The sequence below is a fragment of the Emydura macquarii genome, unplaced genomic scaffold (genome assembly GCF_026122565.2).
Source record: "Emydura macquarii macquarii isolate MOO-44397 ecotype Brisbane River unplaced genomic scaffold, CSIRO-AGI_Emac_v2 contig_2897, whole genome shotgun sequence".
NCBI classification, from domain to species: domain Eukaryota; kingdom Metazoa; phylum Chordata; order Testudines; family Chelidae; genus Emydura; species Emydura macquarii.
The window spans coordinates 19,591,820-19,608,869 of NW_027133034.1; the positions used below are offsets into that span (position 1 = coordinate 19,591,820).

Below are 17,050 nucleotides of genomic sequence, written 5' to 3' on the forward strand. Positions count from 1 at the left end.
ATCACTGTATTTACTCACTATAATAGTTTTGTCTTCCTAACATTGATTATCATTCTGTATTTCTTGCTGATATTGTTCACAGCAATAAGCAAGTTATGATCTTCTTCCCTAGATGAAGCAATACAAAATAGGTCACAGCATATCTTATATTGTTGATGTATATGCCATTGACCTGTATGCCCTGGTGGTGTCTTCTGAATGTTGCTTCATTGTACTTTCAACAAATAGTTGTGGAGCTAGAATGCAAACTTAATTTACACCTTTCTTGATGCTACAATAATCAGATAGTTCATAGTTCATTCAGATTGCTGCTGTCTGTCCCCAATACAGGCTATTAATTGTATATCTTGAGAGTCATACATATATTGTATATATTAGATTCTCCGAGAATATGTATCACCTCCTTGTGTTTGAGTTTACCAAACACCTTCTCACAATATACAAAGAACAAATAAATTTCCCTTTGTGCTTTTATCACACACTCACATAACAGCCTCAGAGCAAAGATTGCCTCCCTCATGGTTACTCCTGGGTGGAAACCAAACTGACTTCTGCGAATTCCTGTCTCGAGATGTTGATGTATCTGTGTGCCAGCAGTTTTCAGCAAAACTTTAAGCATGTGGCTTACTTGATTTATAGTTTAAATGCTATTCACATTCTCTAGCATTATTAACCTTCAGTAGAGGAACAAAGTCTTAAAATGACCCGTGCTTCCACTCTCTCGAACTGTGCTGAATACAGCTTAGCCATAATAAGAATCCAGGTGGTACTGACTTATGGCAGGTCTGCATGAAAATCCCAAATCCAAACAACCTTAAGTTTAGAGTTAAAATCTAGATCCATATCTCAACTTTCCCACTCAGGCCCAGCTCAAATACAAAGGAGCAGAATCCTCATGAGGAAACATACCATAAGCAAGTCACTTCAGCTCTACATAGACAGAGGGCATCCCATTCACTTCTCTGAAGTCAATGGGAGATTTGTAAGTGAATTCAAAATCAGGATGTAAATCCTCTTATATGTTGCATACATTAAAATGTGTTCAATGTACTGTCCAAAGGGAACTCCAAGGTTACAGTGTGAAGCCTTAGAAAGGCTGTGGGTTATGCCTGTACAATTTTCTAGACTTTGGGCCATCACAATCTTTGCCATAAAACTGGATTTGGGTTTTTTTGTTTGTTTGTTATTTCCCCCTTCTTTGTCCATAAGGAGGTAGTAGAGGATCCTTTAAGTACCATATATTATAGTAAAACATCATGCAACTTAGACCTTGTAAAACTGCATTTTGAATGGATTTATATTCTATGGTTCCCTGATGACAGTGTTATTAGCCTATGTGGAATTCCCAGCCAAACAATATACAAAGTACCAAAAATACCAAAAAAGGCACAGTAGTGTAAAGACTACACTCACTGATGTAGTACTCTGGACACAGACTCTGAAATGTTATTATATGACCTAGATTGTGTCAAGAACAGTAAATGGAACAACATCCATTCATCTATTTGGCAAAAACTGTGACAAGAATGGAAAACGACACGGTCACCAATCTTATCCAATCCATGATTATAACACAATTCAGAGTGCAATCAACTCTTATACCAGGGTTTGGTTAGATGGATATTGAAAATAATGTTGCTCCTTTCCTTTAGGCTACCCTCGGGGGATAGGAGAGTGAAAATTACCCTCCTAAGTGAAACTTGAACCAAATAACATTCAAGTTCACACTGAATTTCAAATCAACAACATCCAAATGTGTTCAAAATTTGACAAAAAATGTGCAATTCCATCCCAACATGTGGCATCAAACTTGCATGTTGATGGAGTTACAAGATTGTAAAATTTGGAAGTATAAATCAATTTAAATCAAAGCGAGCTATGCTGAATATTCCACTAAGAGAATCTTTTAAAGAGGCTTCAATTAATAAAAACAAGAGATTATTCTCTGTATCATTTTTGCTATTGTGATCTGTACGGTTATCTCAGTAGGCAAGAACTACATTTTTATGACAAATATAAGCGTATACATATTGAAAAATAAATCTTCTTTAGAAAAATCTTTCTTAATAATTATGAAGTATGAATGCCTTTTAGTAAAATACTTATTTTTCCTACAATCCAGACACAGAAGTACTTAGTGCTTTTTGTAGAACACAACACTTCCTATTAAATCTGGATTTCCTTTAGAATCTTTTGTTTCTATCTGATTTCATTTGTTATATTGCAGGCTTTCTACCCTGTGGCATATTTTTCATTCTTCTTTATTGTTCTATATAAAAGAAAGCATTTTTATTCAAGACTCTTTTTTTTAACTTTGTAAAAGCTTTTTGGTCTGTGAAGTGGAAGAACAAAGAAAATGTGTTTTTTAGATCTTGTAAAGGACTGAAACTGTATGCCTTTCACACACCATACATTTCAGAAGACTCTTTAAAGTATTTTGGACCTCAGAACACAATGGTGGGTAGCTGTTAAGGAAAAGCACACATGATCATTGGTGTTAATTTTACTGTACTACTAAAAATAATCATTATTGCAGAGAAGGTTAAAAAATTATATGAATTTGAGTATAGCACATAATCAGATCTTGCATGGATCTCATTGCACGATCGGGACTTACATTTTTTCTGCATTGTATTTTGAAGTTCTTAATTTTTAATCCAGTAACTACTCTTATAGCCCTTCCCAGTGAAACCAATGGAAGCTTTGCCTGAGTAAATAATAAGGCAGGATCAGTCCTTTTGTTGATAGAACTAATCAAATAATGAAAAAATTGCTTTTGCAAATTATAGTTGACCAAAATTCACCACAAATTGTTCAAAATCTAATGAAGTGGCCAAATTATGAAACAAACAAAAGTTATTAGATAAAAAATTGTCAACATTTGCAATTGATAATGGACCTGATTCAGGAAAGCACTTATGCATGATTAAGACTCCAATGGGACATAAGCACATGCTTAAAGTTAAGCACATGCTTCAGTGCTGTCCTAAATTGGCGGCAGTATTTGCAATGAATTATTTAACCAGTTCGAGCAATTTTTTTCCCTGGTATGGGAATGGTAATTTCCTTTTGGGACAACTAACTGCTTTTGCTCCATATTGAATACAAAAAGGTTCTCTCAAATTTAGGACCCAATTCTACAACCCCTACTCACATGAACAACCCTTACTCATGTGGATAGTTCAACTTAAGACAATTTATTTTTATGTCAATGGGACTATTTGTGTGAGTATTATGTTTGTCAATAAGGTTTTGCAGGATTGGACCCAATTTTGTATTAATTTTAGCAACAACAAGGCCACAAATCCAATATTACTTTCTCTGATATTTGACAAAAATAAGGCTAATTTAAGAGGCAATCAAAAGCAATTTTTTGTCAAATCTATTAAAATATTTTCATGTTTAATCCTCCCCTTCCTATTGTGATCAGCCCTCTTCTTCTAAATTCTGCCCTCACTCCCACCAAAGCAAATTGATCAATTCATACTCTTGCAGCTTCATGAACAATTTTTCAAAGTGATCCTGACAGTGAAATGAATGTGCTGATTCACTAGCTCCAAGGGATAGGTTCAATATGCCTTCTGTCCACTCAAATGACATTGATCTGTCTATTGTGTCCAGTCAATAAATCTTTATTAGAATAATTTACTTCACATGAATGTCAGCTCTTGCACTGGAATGAAAGTGTTTTGTAAATGTGCACCCTTTTAATCCATGTGGTATGTCTTTTCAGATTTATATAATCATCATCTCATTCATCTCTCTGCTCTAAACTATACTGCAGGCAATACATTACCCAATGCATCATAATGTTTGCCAAAAAGATACGGTCTAAGAGTCAGGGACTGGTAAAAAACACTGATATTTTTACCTGATTAAGGACTTCAGGATTTTGCCTAATAATTTTGTCTATGAAAATAGACTATAATACTGGCATGCAATAAAGAGTGTTCTAAATACAAGTTTTGAGAGTTATAGTAGAGTAATTCATTGACAAGACACCTAAAGTATAGGGAGGTTTAACACACACACACTGCCTACTACAATGTGCTGCAAGAACAGACCTAATTATGAAATGTTTGCAATTGTCAATCTAAGGAATTGGTGTTTCAATAAAGTTGAATCTTCTCTGTTCATGACCTCTCACGTGAGTCTGTCACATTATGTTGGGACCAGGAGTTAAGAACAAGGGAGGTTGCAGAAAGAGAATCTCCTGCTTAGAGAAGGAGAACCCTATGTTTGCAATCCCTACAATAAATCAGGGAGGGGAAAAGCTGATGACACATGTCCCGCTTCTCGCAGGGAACGAAGAAGAGCCAAGATCCCCATCCTGTGGGAAAGACGGAGAGGAACCAGGTGCTCAAAAGTGCCCAGGGTACGATTGGGATGGGAGAATAGATGAGTTTCCTTTGATGGGTTTCCCCCTGCATCTCTAGAGAGAGTGGGGTTCAAATCTGCATCAAAAGATCAAAAGTGAACTGGAGTCCCATGCTAGTCCCAAACAGACATTAGCCTATATCACACTGAGATGTAATGGGTATGGGAGGAGGCTGCTTGCACAGCTGTTACCTGCACGATACCAGAATCTAGTCAGTGCAATCACTTTGTCATTTTTAGAGAGAACATTATAACACTCAGGAAGTTCTTGTCTACAATTATAACCCAGCAAGACAAATAGTCACAGAAATACAGCAACAAATGACTTTTTGAAATAAAAGTTCTGTTAACAAAAGGCAGTTACACAATTGGTAAATAACAGAGAAATGCAAGTAGTGTTTGAAGAGGAAGGACAGGTGAAGAGATCCATTATGAGTCCGATTCTGTCCTCAGACACATATTTGTGCAATTCCCACATCAGGGCAGTGTTTGACCCTCATTGATAAAGGATTGTATTTTTGGAGAGTAGGATAATTTCTGCACTATTTACATGACACGTTTTATTTTTGAGTAGAATGACCGTCTTCCAATTTCTTTGCTGACCATGCAAATAAAACACCAAATCAAGATTTACCAAACAATAAATCATTACAAATTTCAGATCCCAGGAAAATATCTCCTTCTCTATTTTAGGGTTTTATCCTACCACCCATCATCTCTGAAATCAGAGTCAAGCCTTGCAAAAGAAATTTGGACTTTATGGAGACCTTCTGGCTCTTCTTACTTGCTGAGTTAGATATCTAGGCATTTATATGACCCCCATCACCACGGTACAATCATTTGTGCTTGTATGTTATATTATAACAGCCCAAAAAGTTTATAAAAAATAAATTATCTGCTATCTCTTGGTATTATTTATTTGTTCATACTAAAGAAAAAAACAAGTCTTGGGACTTCCTGGATAATACAACTGAAAGTAAAGTGGATGGAGAGGGCTTTTTTTATATTATGCAAATGTTGATGAAAATCAGGTCCTGTGGGCCACAAGCCCAGGCAGTTTTTGTCTTCCCAATGTTACATGCTGTTATTTATTTGGTCTGATTTCCACTACAGATCTGTTTTAAGAGGCAGTCTATCAACACAGATTAGGAGAGCACACACCATAGTTAGTAACAAATAGCACTGCTCAAATTAAAACTTCTCCTCCCCTCTATGGTGGCTAACAATACTGTTATTTGTTCCTAGAATAGCTACAAGCAACTGAATTTTCAGTAGGACAATCCAGTGAAAGGAACATCTTATTTAAGCAAGATCTCATAAAAAGCTGGATATATGCCAAACCCTGTGTCCCAAACATTGCTTCAACAGCATGTGAACAAAATACCCTTTTCCTCCTTAATCCTCCCGTGAAGTACAATAGCAACCCGAAACAAATTTTTAGCAGTTCAAGTTCAGTTTTAGCAGTATTGGTATGCAAAAACTCTTACAGAGCATCACAAATATCCCATGAGATCGCTCTATTCAAGGTACAATAACAAAGGCTCTTTCACACTAGGTCTTTTGTGTACAGACAGCACAAAAGTATTTTCCCTGCTAAAACCGCTATAACCAGCAGTCAGAAGCAACGTGCAGGGGCAGCAGCAGCAGAAAAGAGAATTGGTTTGATACAAATGTATTCAAAATAAATTATAACTGGAGGGTTGGGGTCAAGGGAAAGCAATCCCAGAGAGTCTGCTGATGGGGAGGATTTATTCCAAACACAAATCAACAGAGTCCTCAGTGTGTTAATTTAAAATGCCTATTGGCTATCCACGGAGATAAATAAATTATATCTGATATATATGAACACACTTCATACAAGTACACACTTCATAAGAATTCAACTACATATGTACAACTTTAAATTCAGCATGCTGGATAAAGATCAGGATAACACTGACACAGTATAATCAACTCTCATGATTTTATCACAAGTCTCTTGACATTTGGTGTTGTTTAAACGCCCTAAAAGAAGAGAATACTTTGTATGGGAATACAGACCGAATATAAAATTTAACATTTTAGATTTTAAATGAGTTTCATCTTGATGAACGTTAATGTAGCTTTTTCTTTATCAAAATTTGGATTACAAAGGATAAACTGTATGACCTCTGGCCAGTTCCAAAAGAGGAAAGTTACTGTAATTGTCTTGTTTGCAAGAAAAATAAGAATATTTGCTGGTTTTAGATAAGCAGAAGAAAAAGTGGAAATAATGAAATTTATCATATATCTGAATTTGTCTTTATGATGAATGAATAATTAACAATTGGCTTTGTTGGGTTTTTCCCATTCATTATTTTTATAGGGTTTTACATTTAATTTTCCCGTAAACTGTTGACATAATGTCTTTTAAGACCTTTGACCCAGATAAAATCTCATCAAATTCCCGAGAAATGGTGATAGGTGTCTGGATTTTTTATATTTTTTGTGGGTCACAGACCATAAGTTTGAGATTATGGAAATGAGAGAATACTTTTTTAATTGCTGATGTAAAGCAGGCCTTTTTAAAGTTGATGCTCACTAATGACGACCTAATTCAAACTTGATTATACAGAGGTGCCTGGTTCCAAGGTAGGCTTCACGTATGACGTAGCCAAACACCGTGGAGGGAGGTACTACAAGAAGGGTAACTACACGGTACTACAAAGAGGGAGGTACTACAAGTGAGCAACATTCGTAAACTATAAGTATCAAGGATAAAGTCAAGAAGCCTTCAATTTCAGATCAACAAACCACTGGAGGAAAACTGATATTCCAGAATTGCAAAGACTGATCACCGGGGGTAGAGGAAGTCCCAACATCAATAAACTGGCCAGGCTTGGACCAGTCTCTTTCTGCACCCCAAGAAGGCCCACTAGCAAAAATTGCAGTGCTAACAGAACATCACAGTCTGGCTCCTTGTCTGCAGCTCAGCTGAAAAGTGTGTGAACCCCTGCTATTGTAAGTATTTTATTTCTCAGTTTTCTATTTATTTTGTTTTTATTTAACTTGGAGATGTCCCAGTCTTCATATTTTCTTTATCTTTTGGATAGTAAAGTGGAAGTGTGGCTGTGTATATGCATGAGTGAGCAAACCCATAACAGTCACATGGGAAGGCACCAGAAAGAAAAGTTTCCCAGGTTTAAACATCTCCAATTACTGTCTCCTAAAGACAATAATTGAAGTGTGTCTCGTGTTTAAAAATCCTGAGAGACTTGAAATTGTCATCTGTAATTTGGGAGCCGGAGCTGCAGCCAGGGCCACGACCAGGAGTGTGAGTGTTGCTGGGGGTAGGAACAGGACCGGGACCCAGGGCCAGGGCTGGCGTGCAGCCGGGGCTGCAACCAGAAGCAGGACCAGGCCTGGGAGAACAAGGGGGGCCAGGAGCGCGGCCAGGGCAGCAGCCAGGAGCAGGACTGGGGCCGGGAGTGCAGCGAGGACCACGGTCAGGGCTGAGGAGAACGACCATGGCCACGGCTGGGGAACAGTGCCAGGAGCGTGGCCAGGAGCTGGGAGCCGGAGCTGCAGCCAGGGCCACGACCAGGAGTGTGAGTGTTGCTGGGGCTAGGAATAGGACCGGGACCCAGGGCCAGGACTGGCGTGCAGCCGGGGCTGCAGCCAGAAGCAGGACCAGGCCCGGGAGCACAAGGGGGGCTAGGAGCGCGGCCAGGGCAGCGGCCAGAAGAGGGAACAGGGACATGGCCAGGAGCCAGCTGGGAGCACAATGGGGGCTGGGACCGTGGCCGGGTCCGCAGCCGGGAGCAGAAGTGGGGAGAAGCGCAACGGGAGCTGGGGGCCAAGGCTGGGGCCAAGCTAGGGGCAGAGTGGGGCTGGGTGGTGCTCCCTCCCCGCCCCACATGGTGGCTAGCCTACGCCCTACTGTGTCCCCACCCCTGTAAATGTTCTTCCATACCTGCATAGGGGGGCGTGCCCCGTAGTTTGGGAACCACTGGCCTAGTACAATGGGACCCTAGTCCATGACTGAGACGCACAGGCATTATGGTAATACAAGTAAAATAAATAATAATAATAATAATATCATTTGTGGTGGGGGGAGGAAAGGGTTACTCACTACACAAGACATGAAGTCTCAGCAGGAAGCTTTAAAATTGTCTCTGAGGGAGGTTGTGGTTTAGACATTAGATAATAATTTGGGTTCAGTATTAAGCTACTTAAACAGATTCAAAATGTAGATTTTATTGACTTTGGTAAAATTCTTTCATTAGAATTCAGATCCATATGGACAGCCACCTTCTTAGACTCCTTCTTAGAACTGACATAAGCAGTGATTATTTTTGGAATTAATTTGATTATTTAATTTCAGTCCAATATTGAGACTGACTTTTTGTGATCAGTTGATTTGTTCTGGATTTCATTTCAAGTTTATCATTAGCATTTTATTCTTAGCTTTGTTTAATACGATATAGTACCTTACCTTTGGTGATATGTTTTCCTGATTTGATTTTAAGAATTTTAACAAAATTTATATAACAGACTGATACTGAGTCACATTGTTTCATGCCTCTGATGAAGTGGGTTGCAGTCCACGAAATCTTATGCCCACAGAAATTTGTTAGTCTTTAAGATGCTACAGGACTCTCATTGTTTTTATTGTTTTTAACAAGCAATGTGGGTTCCATTCCTTTGAAGTCCTGGAGTTGATATCAGCCACCTAAAAGCCTGACCAGCTCCCCCAATAAGTCTATGGCTTTCACAACAAGCTCCTGGAATCCTATAATATGTGATAATTTCAGCTTTTATTTTAAAAAATAAGTCTCTAGCGCTCATGGTTGTAGAGAAAAATGTGATCTGAGTGCATCCTCAAAAACTGAAATGCAAACAAAAGGAATCCCAAAATCAATATTTTTTAGATCTTATGAGTTTTAACTCAATATGATTTTTTGGAGTCTGATTCATGATTTTGTGGGGTTGGTAATATTATTTGCATGACCATTGTCACAGGGCTGCAAGAAAGACTCCCAAGAAAAGAAGAGGGCAGTGAAAGGAGAAAGCAATTGCAACTACCCATCAGCTGGAGGCCTATAGGCTGGCAGTGTTGTTCAAAATGTGGACAGAGCTTATTGAGGAGGGAGCATGACTAGTTGCAATGATGCCCTAAACACAGTGCATCCTGTCAGCAGCAGTGGCTGGCAGAGCTCTTCTGGAATCCACTCTGCCTTTGGTTCAGGGGGCCAGACAAGAGTAATTGACAATTCCCTGTGCCAGCAAAAATGAATTGGGCTCAACAATAATTGTGCGTGAATATCTGGGACAGGCCAGATGTAATAAAACTAGTTATAATTAAGAACAACTGAACTCCCAAGTTGTTTCAGTGTCTTCAATGCACTAATTAAAATTTTTATTATACAGTAATGAACCTCCACTTCTGTTTTCTGCAGAGTAACTTCATTCTAACATCACACACACATAGTGAGCATTTACATCCAACAATCAGATTCTAGTGAGCTCAGAAAAAAAACCCTGTTATTCAATAAAGCAATAAACCTTGAAAAGAGATATTGAGCAACACCATTAGTGTGAATTTACAAATAATAAATCTTGGAAAAACTTGATTTTATTAGTCCACTACAACGTGTATTTAAAAAAACAAGTCATACACATCAGTACCTGGGTTCTCCTACCCCCAAAGCCCTGCGGTCACAGAACTGCACCCTCTGATGGGAGACACCGTTCACCGTAGGGAGCCTGCCCAGCAGGGTTTCAACTATCTGGTACCACCCATGTAGGGAGGGGGAACTGTTGGAGAAGTACAGAGTGGTTCTCCAGAGCTCCAACTTCCCATGGCAGCTTTAGGTGCTGGCTGGGGAGGGGCACTGCAGTGCTGCCTACACCTTCAATTTCTCTCTTTCTCTTTCGTCTTTTTTTCTTTCTGACTCACACACACAGCAAAAGCGAGGGAGAGGAAAGTTGGAGAGAGGTGCCTGGTAAGTGAAAAACAGTGAGCGAGAGTGAAATGAAAAGAACGCAACCAACTGGAGAGGAGGTGATAATGAACGTGGGATATGGAATGAACAAAAAAGGATATTGAGTCAATGGAGGAGGAAGGAATGGGAATGAGTGACAGAAGGGGTAAGTGGATGAGTGAGAGGACAGAGGAGGAGAGGGAGGGGAAAGGCAACGGGAGAGACTACTTGAGCTTGGGCAGTCATTCTTTTTGTACTCAGGAAACATAAGTTTGAGGGAACCTTGATCAGTCCAAATATATTTATCATCTCCAGCAATGGAGTCCTATCCAATCCGGCATATCAATGAGGACAAATTAATTCGCATTTTTTATTATTGGCACTTGCCACTACTGTTTTGGAATAAATTAGATAAATCAGACCCCACACCTTCTGAAGTTCTGACACCTTCTGATAAATCAGAGCAAGCTCCTGCAACATTGACCAGAAAATCAAACACAGGATCTGTTCTATGATAATCTCCCAAAAAGAAGGACACCACAGTAAAAACAGCACAAGACAGTCAGCAGCAGGTGTAAACTTACCACTAGAGCAGTTGGGTCCCCCCCAGCCTGGCTCACACTGACAGGTGTTTGGAGCAATACAACGACCATGGACACATTTGTCAGCACAGTGAGCTGTCAAAGAGAGAAATCAATAAAAATAAGAACATCTTCCACAAAAAACAAAACAAAAACATACACAAAATCCCACCCCACACTAGCCCTTTCCTCAATCCAGCTGTTTTATATTTTTGTCTGAAATATCTTTTAAAAACAAGAAAATGGTTGGTAAATTCATGTTTGGTAGCTTTGCCAGTGAGTCATTTTTCAGACTTCTTTAACATGTATTTGATAACCATTTTCTAAGTTCAAAATCTCAAAATAAATTCCATTAAGACTGCTCAAATACTGTTTCATACTAAAGCTAAACTTTTGGAGAAAAACTCAGGCAAGTTTTGCTGCAGCAGTGGGTAAAACATGATTTGCTTTACACCATGCACAATATGTGACGACATATCAGTACTTTAATATTTATCTTTATGAATGGCTGCATGATTCAGAAGCAGCACAGCAAAACAAAGGTGATCAACAGACTAACTCAAAATGTAAATCTTCTGATTCCTCCTGCAAATATCATTGCCAGTGCTGAATAGAGCTGGCTGACATTTTTCATTTTAAACTTTTTAAAAGCAAAAACAAATAAAGGTCTTTTTTGAAACTGGAAATTTTGGGGGAAACTTTTTTTTTTTTTTTTTTTTTTTTTTTTTACCAGCCCTCACGTTGAGTCTTGAGAGAGAGATGTGGTCTAGTGTTGGGAGCACAGAAGTGGGAGCCAAAGAGTTCTAATCCTGGTCATAACATTTATACTAGGTCACCTTGGATAAAGCTCAATCTTTTTGCTTCAGTTTCCTCATCTATAAAATTGAGATACATATTACTTACTTACATCATGGGGTGAGCATTAATTAATATTAATGTTTGCAAAGCTCTTTGAAGATGCAAAGCACGGTGTAAATTATTATGGATGAAGAATCAGAAACAGTGGTCTAGCCATTAGAAGGGCACAAAAAGCCATACTGTTAGCATGGATTCCACAGGGAAGGATACCTAGATCAAGAAGGAAGCTATGGGAACCCAGAGCAGAGAGGGAGCAGCACAGAGAAGATTGGAATAGGGAGGGAATCAGGGCTATTGGGAAGACATGTCCAAACTAGGGAGTGAGGTGAAGGCAAATCTCTGTTGAACAAAAAGGCCAACCTGCAAACAAGACATGGACATCACCACACTGACTGAAGGGAAGGGCTTCTGTCAGTCACAGTGGCAGACAGATCAATTAGTCCTGCCCTCCCAGCTAACAGTAACATTGTCTAATTCTTAGGCCAGGAAACTAAAGAAGTCACATAGAACTGCCCATCATGGCTACTCTGCAGGAGTTAAGGGTGGTAAATATTCAAGACAGTGATGACTGACCCCACCTTCCAGAGCTTGAAATTACTCTGGCAAAACACATAAAGAAAACTGCATACATTGAAGGAGGAAGAGTTCCCAAGCAGCAACACAAACTGTTGGCATTACATCCCCAGGACAGATAGTTGATATATATATTTACACACACATTGTGGGAATTTTTCAACAACAATTCAAACAACAGTAATTTCCAACAGATACACATGGGATGGTGATTCTCTCTGTAACATTTCCAAAGTCTGCCATTTAAAAGACACATTCTCAACAGAAACCTGATCATTTATACCAACGAGAGGTGATTCTTTGGAGGGGACATCATGGGGAGAAATGGCTTGGCTGGTATTTGCAAGATATTTAAGGAGGCTAAATATGAATTGGTGTTTTGCTGAATTGGTGGGAAATGGTTTAGCCCAAAAGTTAATTAGTGCTGAAGAATAAAAATATGTTCAACATTCCCACTGATTTTTTCTAATTAAGCATGAAGGGCCAAAGTGGTCATCTTTAAGCTTTGGATGATAAACAAAAAACAAAACAAAAAATTCCACAGAGATCAGTCTGATGAATATGTGCCTCATAAACCAATAAAGGCTTATCTTATTGAGTCCAAGGCTGTTAACCTCAGGGTAAGCTATTTTTAGAGGTACATTAAAGTGATCTTCATTAGAAATCAAGTTTGAAAAATTGTATTTTTAAAGCACCAGCCAACAGAAAATATAAACCAATAACACGGTTTTATTTGTGCTTATTTTCTAAAAAAATTAAATGATATATCATCATTTTCCTCTAGTCTTATAACCAAACATGCACTACCTGCATCATTGAAAACTCTTTCCTTAAATTAATGCTGCCTCACACACTAGAATAGCTGCAAGTGTTCCCTCAGTCAAGTCTGCTATAATGCTTCCCAGTGAACCATATGGTTTTACAAGGTGATAGTGAAAGCGGCAAGCATGAGCTATGCGCATGTGTGGATAAACAAGTGATTACTCACATACTAAATCCCAAATTTCTATGGAATGAGGCTGCATAGCTCTGCCTTCGGCTTCAGTTTCATCATATCCCATCACACATAGAAATAACACATACAAAAATCTGTGTGTGTTAATACAAGGTTTTAATAATACCTTTACATATATAATACCTTTATAAGTAACTGCAGAGAAGTCTACTTCCTAGATTGTTTTAAACTTGTAAAGCTAGAGATTTACTGTTCCATGAAAAGTAACTGTTATTTTAAAAATTAAGTGAATTTAGTGCTGGTGAAATGTGCCAGGTTGCCAACCCTGGAGCCTGAAGTCCTTTATTTATCCATAGAAGAGGTACATCATATGCAAGAGCAGTTCAGGCTTCAACACACAGCTACCAATGTATCTCAAAGGACCACTCCTAACAGGGAAGTTAGTTCAGTTTCTCTCCATTATTTCCTTGGCCATTCCACTAAAGCTGCCAACGAGGATACCATTAAGAGCCTTTTTTTGTGTTATAAGTGGACACATGCCAATCAAGAACTGAATTAAAACCACAGCCTCATTTCACATAGATTACTGATTAATCATCAGATGGGAAATACTTTGAGTCTCTTGAGGCTGGTCTACACTGCTGGTGCCAGTCGACACACAAGCTACACTAATTTTAACCTGCAAGTGATCCATACTCCATGCTGCAGAGCAAGGCGAAAAACCCCCAGGGTCTCTGCCAATCTGACACAGGGGAAAATTCCTTCCCAGCCCCAAGTACAGCGATCAGTTAGACTCTGAGCATGTGGGCAAGACCCACCAGACGGACACCTGGAAAAGAATCATCTGTAATAACTCAGAGACCTCCCCATCTAGCGTCCCACTGGCCCCATCCCCATTCCCTCTTTCACAGGCAGAGTTCATGAACCTACCCTCCATTGCTGTGTATGGCAATGGGATCATTGGGGAATGATGCTAGGAGGAAGGCAATGCCTCCCTCATGCCCTAGCATGTGTAGAAATGGGAAGCACGTTCTCCTTGGCTGATTGATAACTGAGAAGATAGGAAAAAAGAGTCCAGTGTCTCCTCTCTTGGCACCCAAACTACCAGACAACTGCCAAATGGAGCCATCAGCCCAGAAAGGACACTGCAACTGAGAATGATCTTTCTAGGGCAAAAGAAGTGAGGTGGAGGAAGGGATGATCCATTACAACCTCACTAACCCGCTACCAAAAGCGCTTGGTGATGGTGGGAGAGGAGGCAAACAGAACTCTGATTCCCAGAATCTGCAATCCCCTGCACAGAGAGTTCCATGGAAGTTACTGTAGTCACTGGGGAAAAGACTCCAAAGCTCCTGTCAGGAGAAGAGAAAGGAGTCAGGATTTGCAGAGAATGGTGGAGAGCTCTTCTGGACTTCTGTGGGGCTCAACTGCAGATCAGTTTTATAGATTCACAGATTTCAAGGCCAGAAGGGACCACTATGATCATCTAGTCTGACCTCCTTTATAACATAGGCTACAGAACATCCCCAAAATGATTCCTAGAGCATATCTTTTCAAAAATATCCAATCTTGAAGTAAAAATTGCCAGTGATGGAGAACTCAGCACAACCCTTGGTAAATTGTTCTGATAATTATTCTGACTGTTAAACATTTATACCTTATTTCCAGCCTGAATTTATCTAGTTTCAATTTCCAGGCATTGGATAATGTTATATCTTTTTCTGCTAGACTGAGGAGCCCATTATCAGATACTTGTTCCCAAAGTAGCTATTTATAGACTGTAATCATTCATCCTGAGCCTTCTCTTTGTTAAAATAAATAGACTGAGCTCCTTGTCTGTCACTATAAGGCATGTCTTATAATCCTTAAATCATTCTCGTGGCTCTTCTCTGAACCCTTTTCAATTTAGCAACATTCTTCCTGAACTGTGGACACCAGAAACTGGACAGAGTATTCCAGCAGTGGTCACATTAGTGTCAAATACCAAGGTAAAATAATCTATCTACTCCTACTCAAGATTCCCATGTTTATGCATCCAAGGATAGCATTAGCCCTTTTGGCCATAGTGTCACACTGGGAACTCATGTTCAGTTGATTATCCCCCTGAACCCCAAATCTTTTTCAGTCATTGCTTCCCAGGATAGAATCCCTATCCTGTAAGTATGGCCTATATTCTTTGTTCCTAGATGTATACATTTACATTTAGCTGTATTAAAATACATATTGTTTACTTGTGCCCAGCTTATCAAGTGATCCAGACCAGTGACCTGTGCCAGGTGATCTGTCCTCTTCTTTATTTACCACTCCCACAGTTCTTTTGTCATCTGCAACCTTTATCAGTGATGATTTTATGTTTTCTTGTTACCTGTGGGATTGCTCATCCAAAATGAAGCTCATCACCACAGAAGTAATGGATTTGAATGGTTTCTGGTGTTTAGTCTAATAGTACTTTAGTATGAGTACAATTAAAGGTCCAGTTCTGCCACTTACTTATTCTGCAAGTGGTCTCATTGAACAATGAATTGATTCTCTCTCTCTCTCTTCCCCCCCCCCTTAATTTTGAGGGGAATTATTTAGATTTCACATCTCCTTTAAATTAGAATAAAAACAATGTCTTTACTCAGACAATCTCCATTCCCACCCTGCTCGACAGAATGTATAACTTTCAGTCAGTCCTGCTGCTGTAGTGATGATGAGTGATTTGATCTTAAAGAACACAGTGAGTGCCATCCAATAATGCATCAAAAATGAATGGCCTCTGTCATGTGTGGATCCCTTCTCTCTTTCTCGGTCTATAGAAAAAACTGCTTTTATTTGTGAAGACATAAGTGTCTAATTTGTGGACCAAAGGGTGCTGGATAAAGACTTTTCATGGCACTTTACAGTACACTCCCAGAGATGACCCTCCACTCCACAACAATGGATTCTGGTCTCCCTCTAGAAAACTGAAATGTGTTTTGATAGCCAAAAAGAACATATTGAGGAAACAGTAGTCTATGCAAGGTCACCTAAATTTTACTGATAGGTATTTCTCACTTGCAAGGGCATTATCCAGACATTCAGAAACAAAAAGTTGGCACTATTTCATTCGGATAACAATGGCGTTATAGAATAATCTAAGAATTTAGCAAGTTTTCCTTCAGAAACACAATAAGTATGTCAATTTGACAGTCAGAATAGCCTCAGATATTTGCTGGGCAGATTTTTCCAAATACATCCATGGCAATGGGGTTGGAATCTAATTTTAAGAAGCATGGCATTTTATGGAACCTGGTGTTCAAAGTAAGCAATAGAATCATAGAAATGCAAGGCTGGAAGAGACCTCAGCAGGTCACCTAGTCCAATCCTCTGCACTGAGGCAGGGCCACGTATACTCAGACCACCCCTGACATGTGTTTGTCTAACCTGTTCTCAAAAAATGCCAGGGACAGGAATTCCATAATCTCCCTTGGAAACTGTCCCTGGGGAAATAAGGCCAGCCATACCTATGCTATAATTAATTAACTGCTTCCCAGCCTGAAGCGGTGGGACCAGGGAGGACAAATTGTAGATTAATGGACAACTAGGCCTCACAAAAGGACTAAGAGTGATCTGAGTCTGGAACCACATGGAGAGATTCCTGTCAAAGGCCCTGAGCCAGAGTCTGTAGGATGCCAACTATTCCAGGCGAACTAGCCTGGTGACCCAGGGCTCTACACCAGTGCAGGGAAGGACACAAGGAACAGACCCCAGAAAGGAGCTGAGAATGATACTCCTGGGGAACC

At 39.5% G+C, this 17,050-nt stretch overlaps 1 protein-coding gene across 2 annotated transcripts in view; it reads right to left on the minus strand.

Annotated features, from left to right (window-relative positions):
* MEGF10 (multiple EGF like domains 10) overlaps positions 1 to 17,050 on the minus strand; it is a 94,484-nt gene that overhangs the window by 68,644 nt on the left and 8,790 nt on the right. For both annotated transcript variants that reach the window (XM_067568793.1, XM_067568792.1), the window contains exon 4: positions 10,904 to 10,996. In XM_067568793.1, coding sequence (XP_067424894.1) covers positions 10,904 to 10,996 — 93 coding nt within the window. The remainder of the gene's footprint in view (positions 1 to 10,903; positions 10,997 to 17,050) is intronic.